At 39.5% G+C, this 15,655-nt stretch overlaps 1 protein-coding gene across 1 annotated transcript; it reads right to left on the reverse strand.

Annotated features, from left to right (window-relative positions):
• Positions 1-4,252: 4,252 nt before the first annotated feature.
• On the reverse strand, positions 4,253-14,387 carry LOC126000411 (Bardet-Biedl syndrome 7 protein-like). Its single transcript, XM_049767711.1, is given in 6 exon segments — positions 4,253-4,463; positions 4,465-4,539; positions 4,541-4,836; positions 4,952-5,137; positions 5,140-6,424; positions 14,271-14,387. Coding segments are annotated over 6 exon segments (2,118 nt in total). The 3' UTR covers positions 4,253-4,304.
• Between the last annotated feature and the right edge of the window lie 1,268 nt (positions 14,388-15,655).

Genomic DNA, 15,655 nt, shown 5'->3' on the forward strand with positions numbered 1-15,655 from the left:
CTTTGAAAAACAGAATGTTACTGTGAAAAATTACCACCCCTTATTCCTTTGTTCTGCCCATGCTATATAAAGCCTCCTTCTCCCCAATAAATTTGACTCTTGATCGGAATCTTGTCTTGAGTCCATCATTTTCCCAGCCCTCTTTTATTTTTCAGGTCGAAACCTCTGCATGACTCACAAATAACTTTGCGACCCTCGACCACCCTGCTGGCCAGGGCTCCAGGGGTCACAGTCAGTAACAAATTCTGTACATCTGTCTCATTGTTCATCATCAATAATATATCATCAGTGTATTGACAGATGATACCCTAAAGTAACTTTTCATGAGCAGGGCTTAAAATCTCATCCACAAAAATAAACTGGCACATTGCTGGCAAATTAGCCACACTTAAGGTAAAACCTTTCATTAAAATGGCTATTTGGTTGTGTATTGTTCTGTGAGGAAACCGAAAATGCAAAATGCTTTCTATCATCTGGGTGTATGAGCATATAATAAAAGTGATATTTTAAATCTATTATTATCTTGAGGGTACCAAGAGCAAACAGTTGTATGATCACTAATTTGTAAGCTAGACACAGAGGGCCCACTCAGTTTAGCAGCCCAGGGATTGAGGGTGGGGGATATGGTATGCAAGATGGGAATGGCCATGAAGAGAGGACAAATTTGATGATGGAAATTACCCTGATTCAATATTAATATGTACCTAAAATATTACTGTGAAAGATATGTAAGCCACTATGACCAAAATAAAAATTATACATTTATAAAAATAATCTATTATTATTAAGGGCCAGTTCTTTGGAATAATAGTTGAAAGTAAACAAGTCTGCAGTTTGCCCAGGAGGATTAAGAATAAATTCATAGCTCTAAGATAGATTAAAAGTCTTCCTAGAATTTTTTGAATAGTAAATATGGGCAAATTTCACTGAGAAAAGGAAGTCTCAATATGTCCCGATTTCAACTGTTCATCACCTAATTCCTTCATCATCTTTAACTTATCAGCTTTAAGGGTACACTGACCTATCCAAATTGTTTCATCAGACCTCCAATCTATTTTTGTCAGTGCTGTATCTTTTTTAATATAATTTTTATTTTGATCATAGTGGTTTACATATTGTTGATAATAATATTATGGGTACATATTTACATAAAATCAGGGGGGTTTCCATCACTGATTTGTCCTCCCTACCCCTCTGTGTTTGTCCTACCTTCCATATCCTCCTCCCTCACCCCTGGGGCTGTGAGAATATGTGGTTCCCTCTGTACTTAGCTTACTACTTAGAAGTCTTGGTCTTGGTGCCTCCCCTATTTTCCCCTATAACTGGGAAGGACTACATAGTTCAAGTTATGTTGTTTTATTTGAAGAAGAGAAAAGTAGTAAACTGGGATAAAAGTTAAATATGCTGAAAATGGGCGGAATCCTTCTACAGGCTCTCATCGTCGGTTTGAGAGATAAAGGAGAAAAATAAGGTGAAACACCCCAACAGTACAAAAAGAATTGTCAAATATCCAGTGAGTACTCCAGTGATAATGATAGGCACCACAAAAAAAAAGCCATGGTCTTGAGTTAAAAAACATGGCAGAGCACCTAAAGAAAGAAAAGAAGGAAAAAATATAAATATAAATGGAGACAACAACTTCAATAACCATACCAAAACAAATAAATCGACAAAAAGTAGATAGTTAAATAAAAATAAAAAATAATAATAATAAATGAAGAAAAATATATAAAAGATAAAATATGTTTTGTGCTTTTTGCCTTTTTTACTCCTGCACTGGCACAGTAAATATTGGGGTCATTCGAAAAGGAATTTACTTGGCCTAAGCGCTAATGAGGTTTCTCCACCCTTGGGGTATATTGTCACGGGGTTAAATATAGACTCTGTTCAGATTCATTTACTCTACCTGTGGTGCTTTCGTGGTGTTTGGAAAACTTCTGCTCCATCCTGGATGATGAGATAAGACCTCTGTATCTAGAGATCTCAGTATCTGCACAGTTTCAGGAGTGGGATTAATGATGAAGTCTTTCTTTGTGGTTCTAGAAGTTCTGTTCCCTTAGTGTCATTTTAATTCATCTTCTGTGGTTGGTGGTCTTGGTCTTTGCACTGATCCTGGGATGGTACCTAGGATAGCATCTTTCATTGTGTTTCCAGAAGCCCCATTTCGTTGCGATTGTCTCTGCCAGACCTTTGGAACTGGGGATCATGTTTGTTGTGCGGGTCGTATTTTAAACCCTAGACTAGAGCCTTTTTATTGGTCTCAAGATATATTCAGTCCAGTCATGGTTCTAGCAGCCAGTCATCTGTAAATTGCGGTATTGGCTTTTGGACTCACCAAAGGGTGACAAGACTTCTGATTTTGTCTTATCGTTAGCTGGTGAGGTAGGATAACCTGTTCTTAGGTCAAGTTGTTCCCATTTTCTTTGTTGTTGTCAGGATATCATATTAGAGCTGGCACTTGTTGGTGGCCCAGCGGTATTAAGGATGTCTCAAATGGAATTTGTTTCCTGTAGCCGTTGTGAAGAACTGTGTCGATTCTATGTCTGAGATCCAGGGTTCAAGGCTGGATGGATGGTGTCTAATCACCTGAAGTCTAAGTTGGGTCCGCATGACATATTTTCAAGGTGGGAGATATCCCTGTATTGTAAACAAGTATGAGTTCTTATCTCTAGTATATAAGAGCTCTCTTTTATGTGTAAAATCTCCCCTTTTTTTAGTGTGCCTTTGCAGGGAGAAATGGTGCTACATTATATTTCCAGTGCATTTGGGGGTGGACAAAGAAGAAAACAGAAACAGTTCACAATCCAAACAAGATAAAAATAGGAATAAAAGTATATATGCTCACATATGTATATGTAAAACAAACATTTAAAAAATTAATTAACAAAATAATTAAAGGAACAATGTGAGATGTCTGAGACTACCTTACTTTTGGGGAAAAGCAGGTAAAGAGGTGGTGCAATACCGGTCTGATACTTATGTTGGAAGTATAGGTTTCCCAATTGTCTTTTGGTATTTCTTTTCCTTTTTTTCTTTTAAATTTACTTTTTTTTTTTTTTTTTTGGATTTTGGGCCACACCCTGTGCCGCTCAGGGGTTACTCCTGGCTATGCGCTCAGAAGTTGCTCCTGGCTTCTTGGGGGACCATATGGGACACCGGGGGATTGAACCGCGGTCCGTCCTAGGCTAGCGCAGGCAAGGCAGGCACCTTACCTCCAGCGCCACCGCCCGGCCCCTAAATTTACTTTTTATTAATATTTCTATTTATTTACAAATTTTGTTTTTCTTAGGATGTTCCAATTTCCCTTCCACCATCTTTTTCTTATTTCTCTCAGTATAAAATACTCAAATTCTTACCACTAAAACAGAATGAAAGTTGAACTGTAATATCACATTGATATAAGCATTATTAAACCTTTTCTAAAAATATCAGATGCTACAATTTGATATTTTGAATACCAAACCAAAAATTATGTAAGGTAGAACCTAAATTGTGATGCTTAGAGGTTATATTCAATCACATCAAATTCTTTCATCTATATAGGAATTCAACACACAATACTTATTTTACTGAATTTTTATTTATAGTCTACCACATAAAAATATGATATATTCACTTGACAAAAAATTCCTTGCAGTGAATTCTGTTACTGGCTCATGACTGCTGGAATATTTATTAGTCCAGCTTTGCTCACATGATCCTTTGCACACAGACAGAATAGTCTGGTGGCATAGAATGCCTGTCTTTAAAGTAGGCCTCAATTTCAATCCCCAAGGTACAATTGCACATATCTGCAGCAAGTTATCCTCACTCTGCAAGTGATTTCCAGCTGCACTATGAACAAATGTGTATGAGCACAACTCAAAGGGTGCAACCCTGGGGAGTATATGTGCAAGCACAGCTAAAGGATAGTCCTCAACAAGCACTGAGGCCAAGTTTATGAGCATACAGCCTGATATGTGACGCTCAGAAGAGCAGCACAACAAAAAAATTGTGACCACAATCATCAGGTATATGTGTGAAACTTGGTTACTGCAATAGCACAACTATGAGCAAAAAGGAAAGAAATAATTATCTTCAGTACTTCACTATATATTTGGGTCATCAAAAATAAAATAGCCTGGGGCCAGAATGATAGCACAGCAGTAGGGCATTTGCCTTGCACACAGCCAACCTGGGTTCGATTCCTGGCATCCTATATGGTCCCCCACACCTGCCAAGGGCGATTTCTGATCACTTCTGGTGTGCACCAAAACAAAACAAAACTAAGAAAAAATAGCCAGCAAGGGCTGTGGTATAGTCTACTAACCATAGAGTCTTTCAAGATGTGCAGGTTGCTTTTTGTATTCTTCCTGGAGATGATCTGCCTCTTCTAAAATACAGCGATATTCTGGTATCAGAAAGTTTGTATTTTCTTCCTGAACTTGCAATTATTTTAATGCATCAATTAACTGCACTTTTTTTAGCCAAAAGCAACTGGTACTCCAGCTTAAGGTGAATCAACTTTAAAGTATGTTTGACTGATACTTCATTTATTTTCAGAAGTTGAATCAAATGCAACGTATGATATGTTGAGATTAATTTTCTTTTTTGTAGCTTCTTTTGAAAGCACATCTTTTAGGATGGATATAGTAGAAATATTATCAGATTTGAAAACGCCTTCTCCTTTTCTGTAGGTACTTTCAAGCTGTGTATCCAGAAAGGTGTTCTGAAAATAAAATGTGATGCATTCCCCTGCTGGAGGCTTTTCAGAAACTTCAGGGAAGCAAAATACCACCCAAGAATAAACTTCAGCGAAACTAAACTGGCCTGTCAAAGTCAGTGTATTCATGGGTCCCACAGAGTCACACCAAACAGCTCTGAGGTTAGAACACAAGTCTTCACTCCCAGTCTTCTTTCCAGCATACTATGATTCTTCCATACACAACAGCCTCATTCTTTTGGTGGAGTCTGTCATGATCAATATAGTGAGTTCTTTGATGGAGGGAAAGGGGTTTGATAAGGTACTGGCGGACCTGGCAGGTTTTGGGTTCAATTCTTGGAGTCACATATGCTTGCAGTGTGCCATACTGGCCTTCTATAGAGCGAATCTTGAGTTCCAGCCTTGTGGTATTTGCCTGGCACCGATAAGTGGCAAAAGAAAGTTATCACTTGACTCAGAATCACAGCTGCTAAAGCTGACAACAGCAGAATTTTTATCCACGTCAAATAAATCTATTGGAACATCACTCTGGATTAAAATATTTTCTATTGCTGTTTGCACCTCTAAGGTAAGGCTGTAGCTAGCATCATCTTTATTTAATGTGAATTTGTCATTTACACTAAATGACGGTGCAACTGATCTTGCTTTACTTGACTGAGATGACTGCTGATATTTCTCTCTTTCCTGTAGGACCTTATACTGCAACTGTTCCAACTCACTCCTTAAAGAAGAAAATTTACTCTTCATCTCCTGATTAATTTTAAATTCTTCTCCTGGTCCACATTCCTTATGAATTGGTTCCGTTGTCAAACTGGTCACCCAGCCTGAATATGTGGCTACCACAATTTTATCGTAGCCCTCTTTCCCTACACAGCCGCCCTGGATAGAGGTGACACTTTCAGGCAATGTCTGAAAAAATCGTAGAACAGGCTCATTTGCATTATCAAAACTGTACACTTCCACTACTCCATCATCTCTCCCAACAAGTAAATCTTTAACACCGTCACCCACAATGTCTAAGTTGTCAACACACAAAATACCTCCTCTCTTCTTTTCATTTTGAATTTCCCACTTGTGCACTGGTTTAGATGTAGTAATCTGAATTAGTCCAAGTTTCCCATCTGATATTCCAAACAAAAGGTTTTCTCCAGAGTCACTGCCATTCCCATTGTGCAGTGCTAAGACAGTTGGTGGACCTGGAACTTCAACTTCATACATCACATCAGATCCCTGTAACACTCTGAGCACTCGGTCCTGGCAAGCCAGCACTGGTCTAATACGATGTAATCTTTCTACTGGAAGGCAGATAACATCATTGATTTTGTCCCCAGAAAGGTAATAATGCTGGTCTTTGCAGTCACAGTAATGGTTATAGATATAACTTGCACTGAGAAAGAGATCTGAGCCACATACGTGCATAGCTTTAATGCTTTCAGTGAGGTTTGTTTCAAAAGACAGAAACTGCTTTCCTCACTTTGTGAAGCCTCTAATTTCAGAACCTGCAGCAATAAAAATTTTCTCCTGAGGAGTATTAGGAACTCCTCCCAATTCTAGTCTTGCAATCTTCTGCCCTGGTAAAGTCTTGAACACTGCTACTGCTTCTCCTTTCTTCATGCCAAAGCACAGAATCACCCCATCATGATCTCCGATAACCACCTTTTGTGTACCACTCTTTCTAGGCGCAGGAAGCAGCTTCATAGTCTTCGGAGAGGTCACTCCCACCTAGGAACACACACACACCCAAAGAAACACATAGAATAGTCCTGCTCAGGTACTTCAGGGCCTCACAGGAGGATGCAAGGAAGCTAACCAAGGCCCAGGCAACCCAGGGAGGCGCAGGAGCACCCAGGGCTCCTTCCCAGGAGGGTCCCAGGGGCAGGAACCAGGGCAGGCAGAGGAGGCCAGTCCAGGGGAGGAAGGGAAGGTAAAAAGGGAGGAAAGGGGAAGAAGGGAGGGAAGGAAGGGAGAGAAGGAAGGAAGGAAGAAGAAAGGAGGGAAGGAAGGAAGCCAGGCTATAGTAGGAAGGAAAGAAGGAAGGAAGGAGGGAGGGAGGGAGGAAAGGAAGGAGGGAGGGAGGGAAGGAAGCCAGGCTGCAGAAGGAAGGAAGGAAGGAAGGAGAGGCGGGAGAGGAGAAAAGAGGAGGGAAGGAAGGAAGCCAGGCTACAGCAGGAAGGAAGGAAGGAAGAAAGGAGAGGTGGGAGAGAAGGAAAGAGGAGGGAAGGAAGGAAGAGAGGAAGGAAGGAAGCCAGGCTACATCAGGAAGGAAGGAAGGAAGGAAGCGTCTTTTGGTATTTCTTGTGGTGTGAGGGTTCCCAGGCACCTTTCCTTCACTCCCCTTGACCTTCTTGAGATTGGCAAAGGATTTGCGGCAGGGAGGTCTTGTAAGAGTTCTTGCAATGGGGATACTTTTGGAGCTAAGTCCGGTTATAAGTAACAGTCCACGGTAGGGGGATTTGGTAGGGAGGGCCATGCAGCATGAGTCTGCCTGGGAGTTGGTTGCCTTTTCTTGCGGTGGGCGAGGTGTGGGTTTGACTGGGTGTCCTTTCACTTGGGTGCGGATTCGTTGGGGAAGGAGGTCAGTCTTGATGCCTGATAGATTAAGAACTAGGGGTGAAGAGTTTTAATATGGTGGGAGGTCTAGATGGGATTGAGAGGTGAAGGGATTGTTGGATTTCCAAAGGGGGGAAAGGGGAAAGTATATGGAAGGGGTAGGGAAGAAGAAAAGAGAAAATACATTATAAAAAAGGGAGAAGAGAAAAGAAAAAAAGAAAAGAAAAAAGAGAAGAAAAAGAAAAAAGAAAGTAGTGAGAAGAGGAAACATTATCAAGGGAATGCTAGTTTGCTTGAATGTGTTTGATGAGTAAAGCCTGTAGTATAAGTCTGTACGTCATCATTGCTGCTTCGGTGGTCTGACTGATCACATGCTTCAAATCCTAAAAGAAGGTATAACCTAGACATAAAGTGTATGTTAAAGAGTTTTCTCGGGGCATTCTCGTAGTGCAAGCTGGGTACGTTATCTCATGAGACTGAGCCCCGAGATGCCATCTTAGTTTGTCCACCCTTTGTATCCAAGAATACCTGTGGACAGAAAAGCTGACAGGTTATTTTAAATATAGTAAGAATAAGGCATTAAAACATAGTGTTATGGGATGTTTCCTTTGAAGTCAGTGATTTCCCATGGTATATTTTACCTGTGGTCCTGTATAAGACCTTTAAGGGATTATTATGGGCCTTTGTAATAGAAGGCTGATTAATTACCTGTTCTCTCTATTCTGATGTTTCTACTGTTGCTGGTTTCTTTGTGATATAATGTGTAGTCAAGAGTTTGTGTTGTTCCTTTTTCATGTATTTTGGGCACTGCTTCTGAGTATACATTGAGTATTACCGTGTTTGGAGTTTCTACCCTGTTATTTGATTTTTGAGTATTAGTTGTATATAAGGTGTTTGTTAAGAATAGTGCTATCATTCTGTGTTTATCTTTTGTCTTCTGACTTACTTCGTTTAACATAATATAATCTAGGTCCATCCATGTTGCTGCAAAGTCTGTGATTGTATCATTTCTGACTGCCATGTAGTATTCCATTGTGTATAAATACCACATCTTAATGAACCATCATCTGTTGTTAGACATCTAGGTTGGTTCCAAGACTTGGCTATTATACTTAGTGCTGCGATAAATAGTGGGGTGCACACGTACTTTAGAATGAATGTCCTTCCATCTTGGGGGTATATACCTAGAAGAGCAATTGCTGGATCAAATGGCAGCTCAATTATGAGTTCTTTGAGCACTCTCCAGACTGTTCTCCATAGGAGTTGGACTAGGGGGCATTCCCACCAGCAGTGGATGAGAGTGCCTTTCATACCGCATCCCCGCCAACAGAGGTTGTTCCCATTATTTTTGATGTGAACTATCCTCACTGGTGTAAGATGGTATCTCATTGTTCTCTTGATTTGGATCTCCCTGATGATAAGTGAAGGTGAGCATGTTTTCATGTGTTTGTTGGCCATATTTCTGTCTTCCTCAGAGAACTGGCTATTCATTTCATCTCCCCATTTTTTATGGCTTTGTTTGGTTTAAGGCGGCTCAGCTTTCTGAGTGCTTTGTATGTTCTAGATATCAGCCCTTTATTTAATATGTCGAGTGAAAATATTTTTTCCCATTCTGTTAACTGTCTTCTTGTGTTAAGTAGGGTTTCTTTTGCCATGCAGAAGCTTTTAAGTTTGATGTAGTCCCATTTGTTTATGTTTGATGCTAAAGTTCTTGCCATTGGTGCTCCATCTTCGAAGACCTTTTTAATATATAGGTTTTCGAGTGTTCTGCCTATTTTGTTCTCTATAAACTTTATAGATTCGGGTCTCATTTCAAGGTCTTTGATCCATTTTGAGTTGATTTTTGTATAAGGAGTGAGGTTTGGGTCAATTTTTACTTTTGTGCATGTGGTTTTCCAGTTATACCAACACCATTTGTTGAAGAGACTTTCTTTGTTCCATTTCAAGTTCTTGCCCCTTTTATCAAATATTAGTTGGCTGTATATCTGAGGTTTTATGTCTGGGAATTCTGTTCTTACCCACTGGTCTGAGGTCCTGTCTCTGTTTCAGTACCATGCTATTTTGATCACTCGGCTTTATAGTATAGTTTCAAGTTAGGTAAGGAGATGCCACCCAGCTTCTTGTTTTTCAGTATGTGTTTGGCTATCCTGGGTCTTTTGTGGTTCCAAATGAATTTTCTGATTAATTGTTCTAACTCTTTAAACACTGATGTCTAAATTTGGATAGGGATTGCATTAAATCAATATAGTAGTTTGGGTAGGATAGTCATTTTGACTATGTTAATTCTACCTATCCATGAGAATGGGGTGTTCTTCCATTTCTTTAGATCCTCTTCAATTTCTTTCTGAAGTGTTTTGAAGTTTCCCTGGTATAGGTCTTTTACTTCCCTTGTAAGGCTGATTGCTAGGTATGTGATATTTTTTGTTACTATTTTAAATGGAATTGTGTTTTTAATCTCTCTCTCCTTGACTTCGTTTTTTCTGTATAGAAACAATACTGTCTTTTGTGTATTGACTTTGTATCCAGCCATTCTGCTGTATTGGTTAATTGTTTCTAGGAATTTTACTGCGGACTCTTTGGGGTTTTTTATGTATATCATCATATTGTCTGCAAATAGAGATAGTTTGAGTTTCTCTTTCCCAATTTGGATTCCTTTAATTCCCTTCTCTTGTCGGAGTGCTATTGCTAGGACTTCTAAGGTTATATTGAATAAGAGTGGAGAGAGTGGACAGCCTTGCCTAGTTCCTGACTTTAGTGGGAATGCTTCTAGCTTCACGCCATTAAGTATAATGTTGGCTGTAGGCTTTTCATAGAAAGCTGAATTTATCTTGAGAAAGGTTCCTTCTAATCCGATTTTGCTGAGTGTCTTTAACATGAAGGGGTGTTGGATTTTGTCAAATGCTTTCTCTACATCGATTGATATGATCATGTGGTTTTTGTCTTTCTTGTTCTAGATGTAATCTATACTGTTGATTGATTTGCATATGTTGAACCAACCTTGCATTCCTGGTATAAAACCCACTTGGTCATGATGTATGATCTTTTTAATGAAGTGCTGGATTTGGTTTGCTAAGATTTTGTTGAGTATCTTTGCATCAATGTTCATTAGTGAGATTGGTCTGTAGTTTTCATTCTTGGTGGTGTCTTTGCCATCTTTGGGAATGAGTGTGATATTAGCCTCATAAAAGGAATTGGGGAGGATTCCTGTTTTTTCTATGGTTTGGAAGAGCCTATGGAAAAGTGGTAGTAAATCTTCTCGAAATGTTACATAGAATTCACCTGTAAATCTATCTGGGCCTGGAGTTTTGTTCTTAGGGAGTTTCTTAATTATGTCTTCAATTACCTCTGAGGTGATTGGTCTATTTAGGCTTTCTAGTTCTTCCTTTTCCAGTCTCAGAAGATGGTATTTTTCTAGGTATCTGTCGATTTCTACTGGGTTCTCTAGCCTAACTGAGTATAGTTGTTCATAATAAGATCTCATGATATGTTGTATTTCTTGGGGTTCTGTTGTAATCTCTTCCCTTTCATTTGTGACCCTACTGTTTTGGGTGTTTTCCCTCCTTTTTTGGTGAGTTTTGCCAGTGGTTTGTCTATCTTGTTTATTTATTTTTTTTTTTCAAAAAACCAACTCCTGGTCTCATTGGTCTTTTGTATTGTTTTCTTAGTTTCTATGTTTTTTATTTCTGCTCTGGTTTTTATTATTTTTTGCCATCTATTTGTGTTTGGATTTCTCTGCTGGTGTTGTTTCAATTCCTTGAGGTAATTGTTTAAACTGTTGATTATGTTATTTCCCTGTTTCTTGATGTAGGCCTGTATTGCTATGAGTTTCCCCCTAATTACTGCTTTTGCTGTGTCCCACAAATTTTGACAAGTTGTCCCTTCATTATCATTTGTCTCAAGGAATCTTTCTATTTCTTCCTTGAGTTTTCCTTTGATACAGCTATTATTGAACAGCATGTTGTTTAGTCTAAAGATATTAGTTTTTCTCCATTGTTTCTTCTTGAAGTCAATTTTGACCTGTGATGCATAGTGATATGATAGGATACTTCTAATGATCTTTACATTTGTGGTCTTAGATAGGTTGGCTTTGTATCCTAAGACATGGTCTATTCTGGAGAAGGTTCCATAGGGCTTGAAAAAAATGTGTATTCTGCTTTCTGAGGATGGAGGGCTCTATATAAGTCCATTAGCCCTACATCTTTTAGTTTTTCATTTAGGGCTCTTATTTATTTGCTATTTTTCTTTTTGGTGGTTCTGTCCAATAGTGATAGTGTAGTATTGAAGTCCCCTACTATTATCACATTTCCCTTCATGTGTTTCTCCAGGTTTGCAAGCAGTTGCCTCACATATTTTGCTGGCTCTTAGGTGTATAGATATTGACTAGGGTTAGTACTTCTTGATCTAATGTTCCCCTGATCAGTAAGTAGTGACCCTCTTTGTCTCTGATCACTTTCTTGGGATTGAATGCAATTTGGTCTGATATAAGAATGGCTGTCCCTGCTCTTTTTTATTTTCCATTGGCCTGTATAATTACTTTCCATCCTTATTCTAAGCTGGTGCTTATCCTGTAGTTGTAGGTGTGTTTCTTGCAGACAGCAGAAGTCCGGTTTAGTTTTCCTAATCCAGTTTTCTACTATGTGTCTTTTAATTGGAGAGTTTAGTCCATTAACATTTAGGGAGATTATTGAGAGAGAGGACTGTTGTGCAGTTGTGTTGTATGGAGTGGTTGTTGTTATAATCGGGGGTTTGGATTGTGTAATTTGTCTCTGAGTAGTTCGTTTAGGATCGGCTTTCTTTGCAAAATAGTTCAAGTTTGTTCATGTTTGAGAATGCTTTTAGTCTGCCCTCACATATGAATGATAGTTTTGCTGGGTATTAGACCCTAGGTTGGAAATGTCTTTTATTCAGTCATTTAAATATGTCATTCCACTGTTTCTTGCTTGAATTATTTTATATGGGAGATCTGGTTTGATTCTTATGTCCCTTCCTTTGTATTTGAGGTTTTTTCCCCTTATTTCTTTAAGGAGTTTCTCTTTCTCTTTGATTTTTGCAATTTGGATTACTATATGTCTTGGTGTTGGTTTATTAGGGTGTATTTTATTAGGGACTCTCTTCACTTTCTAGATTTGCCCTGAAGTTTCTTTCCAGAGTGTGGGAAAGTTCTCTGCTATTATTTCTGACTACTTGTTCTTCCCCTTTCCCTATTCCCTCCCCTTCTGGTATACTCACAATTCTTAGATTGTTTCTTTTGTCCTTGTTCATATTGGATTTTTCCTTCCAGTACTTTGCCTTTTATTTCTTTGTTGGTTTCTTGATCATTTTTTGTTTGCAGTTTTCCCTCGAGTTCCTCAATGTGCTTCTCTAACACTGTTTCTGCTTGTAAGGCTTGTTACTTTGTCTTTTGATTCCTTCAATTCTTTTTGTATGGAATCTCTCATGTTCTTTAACATTTCTTTTTTAATTTTGCTGATTCGTTCATTCATAGATTTCTTATACTCGGTAGCTAGGGTTTCTTTCATTTCTTTTATCAATTCTTGCATTTCCTTCCTCATGGCTGCTTTTAGGTCTTCTTCCCATGGATCTGTGCATTTTGGTGGACTTAGAAACTTGCTAGGGTTTGTCTCCATATCTCCAGATATTAGGGTTCTCCTTGATTTACCTATATTACTTTGTATTTATTGGTGTGCTTTGGAGTGCTGTGCCTTCTAAATTTAGTCTTCTTTGGTCCCCTGTGCCATGGAGATGGGTCCGCTCCCTGAAGTTGGTTCTAGAGGGGGCTGTTGGGTGAGCTCACTGAAGTTTGGCTCTCTTGTGCTCTTTATGTGGCCTGATCCTTTGCTTCTCCCTTTTGTTGTCCACTAGTGCAGGTCCCCCTCTGGCCACAATGGTGAAAGGTGTTGTTGAGCCTGGCTCTTTCTCCCCCCACTTTGCTACCTGGAGGTCAGCCTTTCTTCAGTGGGTCTTGTCAATTTCCTTCTCCTTATTCTTTTCAGTCAGTGCAGTTCTGCTCCTGGCCACATTGGTTGCTGGCACTGTTGAGCCTAGCTTTCTATCCTCCCTCCTCTCTTTGGAAGTCAATGGAGCTCTGCCCCCTTCAAATCCCAGCAGAAGAAATTCCCTCAGCCAAACCCTGTCGGCTGCTGCCCTCAGCCCTTGAGGAGTTCCAGGTTCACTCTGGGGCTCAGGGGGTTGGGCTGCTCTAGGTTACCCAAAGGTCTATGTGGTCGGCTCAATCTCACCCAGTCTATTGGTCCTAGCCTGTCCCAGCAGTGCAGAGTGGGTCAGGTGCAGGATTCTCCTCACCCCTCCTACCTTCCACTCAGGCTTGGAGACCCTGGGGCATGTTGCTTAGGTTGCCGGGGCAGCCGCAGTTCTGGGCACCCATGTGGGGGGAAGGGACTCACCCAGTCAGCTCTCTGCTCGGGCTTGGGTTCCCTGGGGCAGGTTGCTTGGGTTGCTGGGGCAACTGCAGGTCTTTAATGGCAGTGGCCCCTTGTAAAAATTTTGAGTTTTTGTATCAGAGGATGATTCAAAATCTCCTGGAGCTAGTGGGATATGAAATTCTGCTTTCCACTGTTTTTGTAGGTCACGACCCCACAAAGATGGTGAAAAGAATCCACATGTAATATAATTATGGCTCTCTGATTTTCTTGGCCCTTGCACACCATAACTTTTTTACTCCGAGACAGGAGCTTAATTCACTGGTTCACTCCAAAGAATATGAGATTTCCTGGAGAGGCCAATTTCTGGCCAGTCATTTTGAGAGATGACAGTAACCTGTTACTATGGAATCCAGAAGCCCTTCAAAAGTTTTCTCTAGCAATTGAAGTTTCAACATTGGGTGTTCAGCCCTCATTTTAGTAACCATAATCATGAGTGGGTTGTGGATGGCACCCGAATTGGTGCTACCAATTCTTTTTCTATCTCATTTCCCTGTCTTGACATATGAAACTAACATGAGCTGAGCTATTCCTTCACCTTCCTTAAAAATACAAGTAACTGTTACACTAATAATTACAATTATTTCTCCCATAGAGTCTGGATCAATGGCTTCTTTAATGACTGAAATTCCCTTGATACTGAGACTGATCCTGCCAAAATTCATACCAACTGTATTCAGGAATGTTGGGTCCATAATACCTGTTTACAAAATATAAGAACATTATCCTGGGTAGATAGTAAAGTCTTCTGAATATATTATGTCCAGAATATTGATTTTTCTGATTGCAGGATTCAGATCATTTACAGTGCAGAATTTACTTGGGGTGGGCCAGGGAGCATTATGGTCAAGGTTTTCTCCCTGATTTTGAGGTGCTGAGGCGAGTCTTGATATGTGTATTTCCCTGCATTGTGTATTTGTGCCCCAGGGAAATTAATATAAAAGGATTTTGCAATCTCTTTTAAAATGCTTAGGTTTCCCACAATGGAAGCAGTTACTTTGCCTCTTGGGGTGTGTATTCAAATCTCTCCCCAGGCTGAGACCTTGGACTTCACTGAGACTTTGTCCACAGAATAAAGCTAATATTTCAACAAGCCTGACTGTCTGCAAGCTGTTTACCTGCCGTTTCACCTCAGAACCATTGGCTGGACAGAGTGGCAGATGCGTGCTCAGAGCTGGAGGGGAAAGATCTCATCGTCCATTCCTTTATCAGTCAACCTTTTCAGGGGTTGACTTGCAAAAACCCTTTATATATATTCACCTTTTACCTAAGAAAACTGACCCCTAAAAGAGACAAAACAATTTGCAAACCTTTATGCTACAATATTTTTCTGTCCTGGAACCCCCTCCAATACATAAAATCAGAAAATGACTACACTTAAGCCAGTAAAACTGAGCATATGTTTTTCAAAAAAAGGCAAATTAAATATATCACTGGAATTCTTTTTTAATAGACTGGAAAAACTATAGGTGAAAGAGCTTTCAGAACCCTCTAACACAATTATTATTATTATATAGGAAAAAGAGGCAATGTCATAAAGGACTTTTTTATTCTTAACATTATTTTCATTAAACTTTCTGATTTTCTTCAGATAAGCTCTACACAGCTCTAGAAAGACACTTTAAAGACACTAGCATAAAAAAACTAATAAACTTATTTGGGTGAAAATTGAGAATGAATGGATTATTGATAATCCACTTGTTTAAGGAAGATAATATGCTTATGTTTCTACAGATGACAACCTTGTCCAGAAATTTTGTCAGAACAGGATTTTTACAAATGAAAAACCTGACACCAGTGCATGATAAGCCACTCCTCAGACTCTACACAGACTTCTTGAAAGGAAAAAATCAGGAATCAAAGTGTCACACCAACAAATAACTGGCATTATACGCTGAAACCACACACTGAGGCAGAAATTATCTGAACTAGAAATGACCAGTTTCTTATCTCAATTCTGTTA

This window comes from Suncus etruscus, chromosome Y (genome assembly GCF_024139225.1).
Source record: "Suncus etruscus isolate mSunEtr1 chromosome Y, mSunEtr1.pri.cur, whole genome shotgun sequence".
In the NCBI taxonomy this organism is placed as follows: Eukaryota; Metazoa; Chordata; class Mammalia; order Eulipotyphla; family Soricidae; genus Suncus; species Suncus etruscus.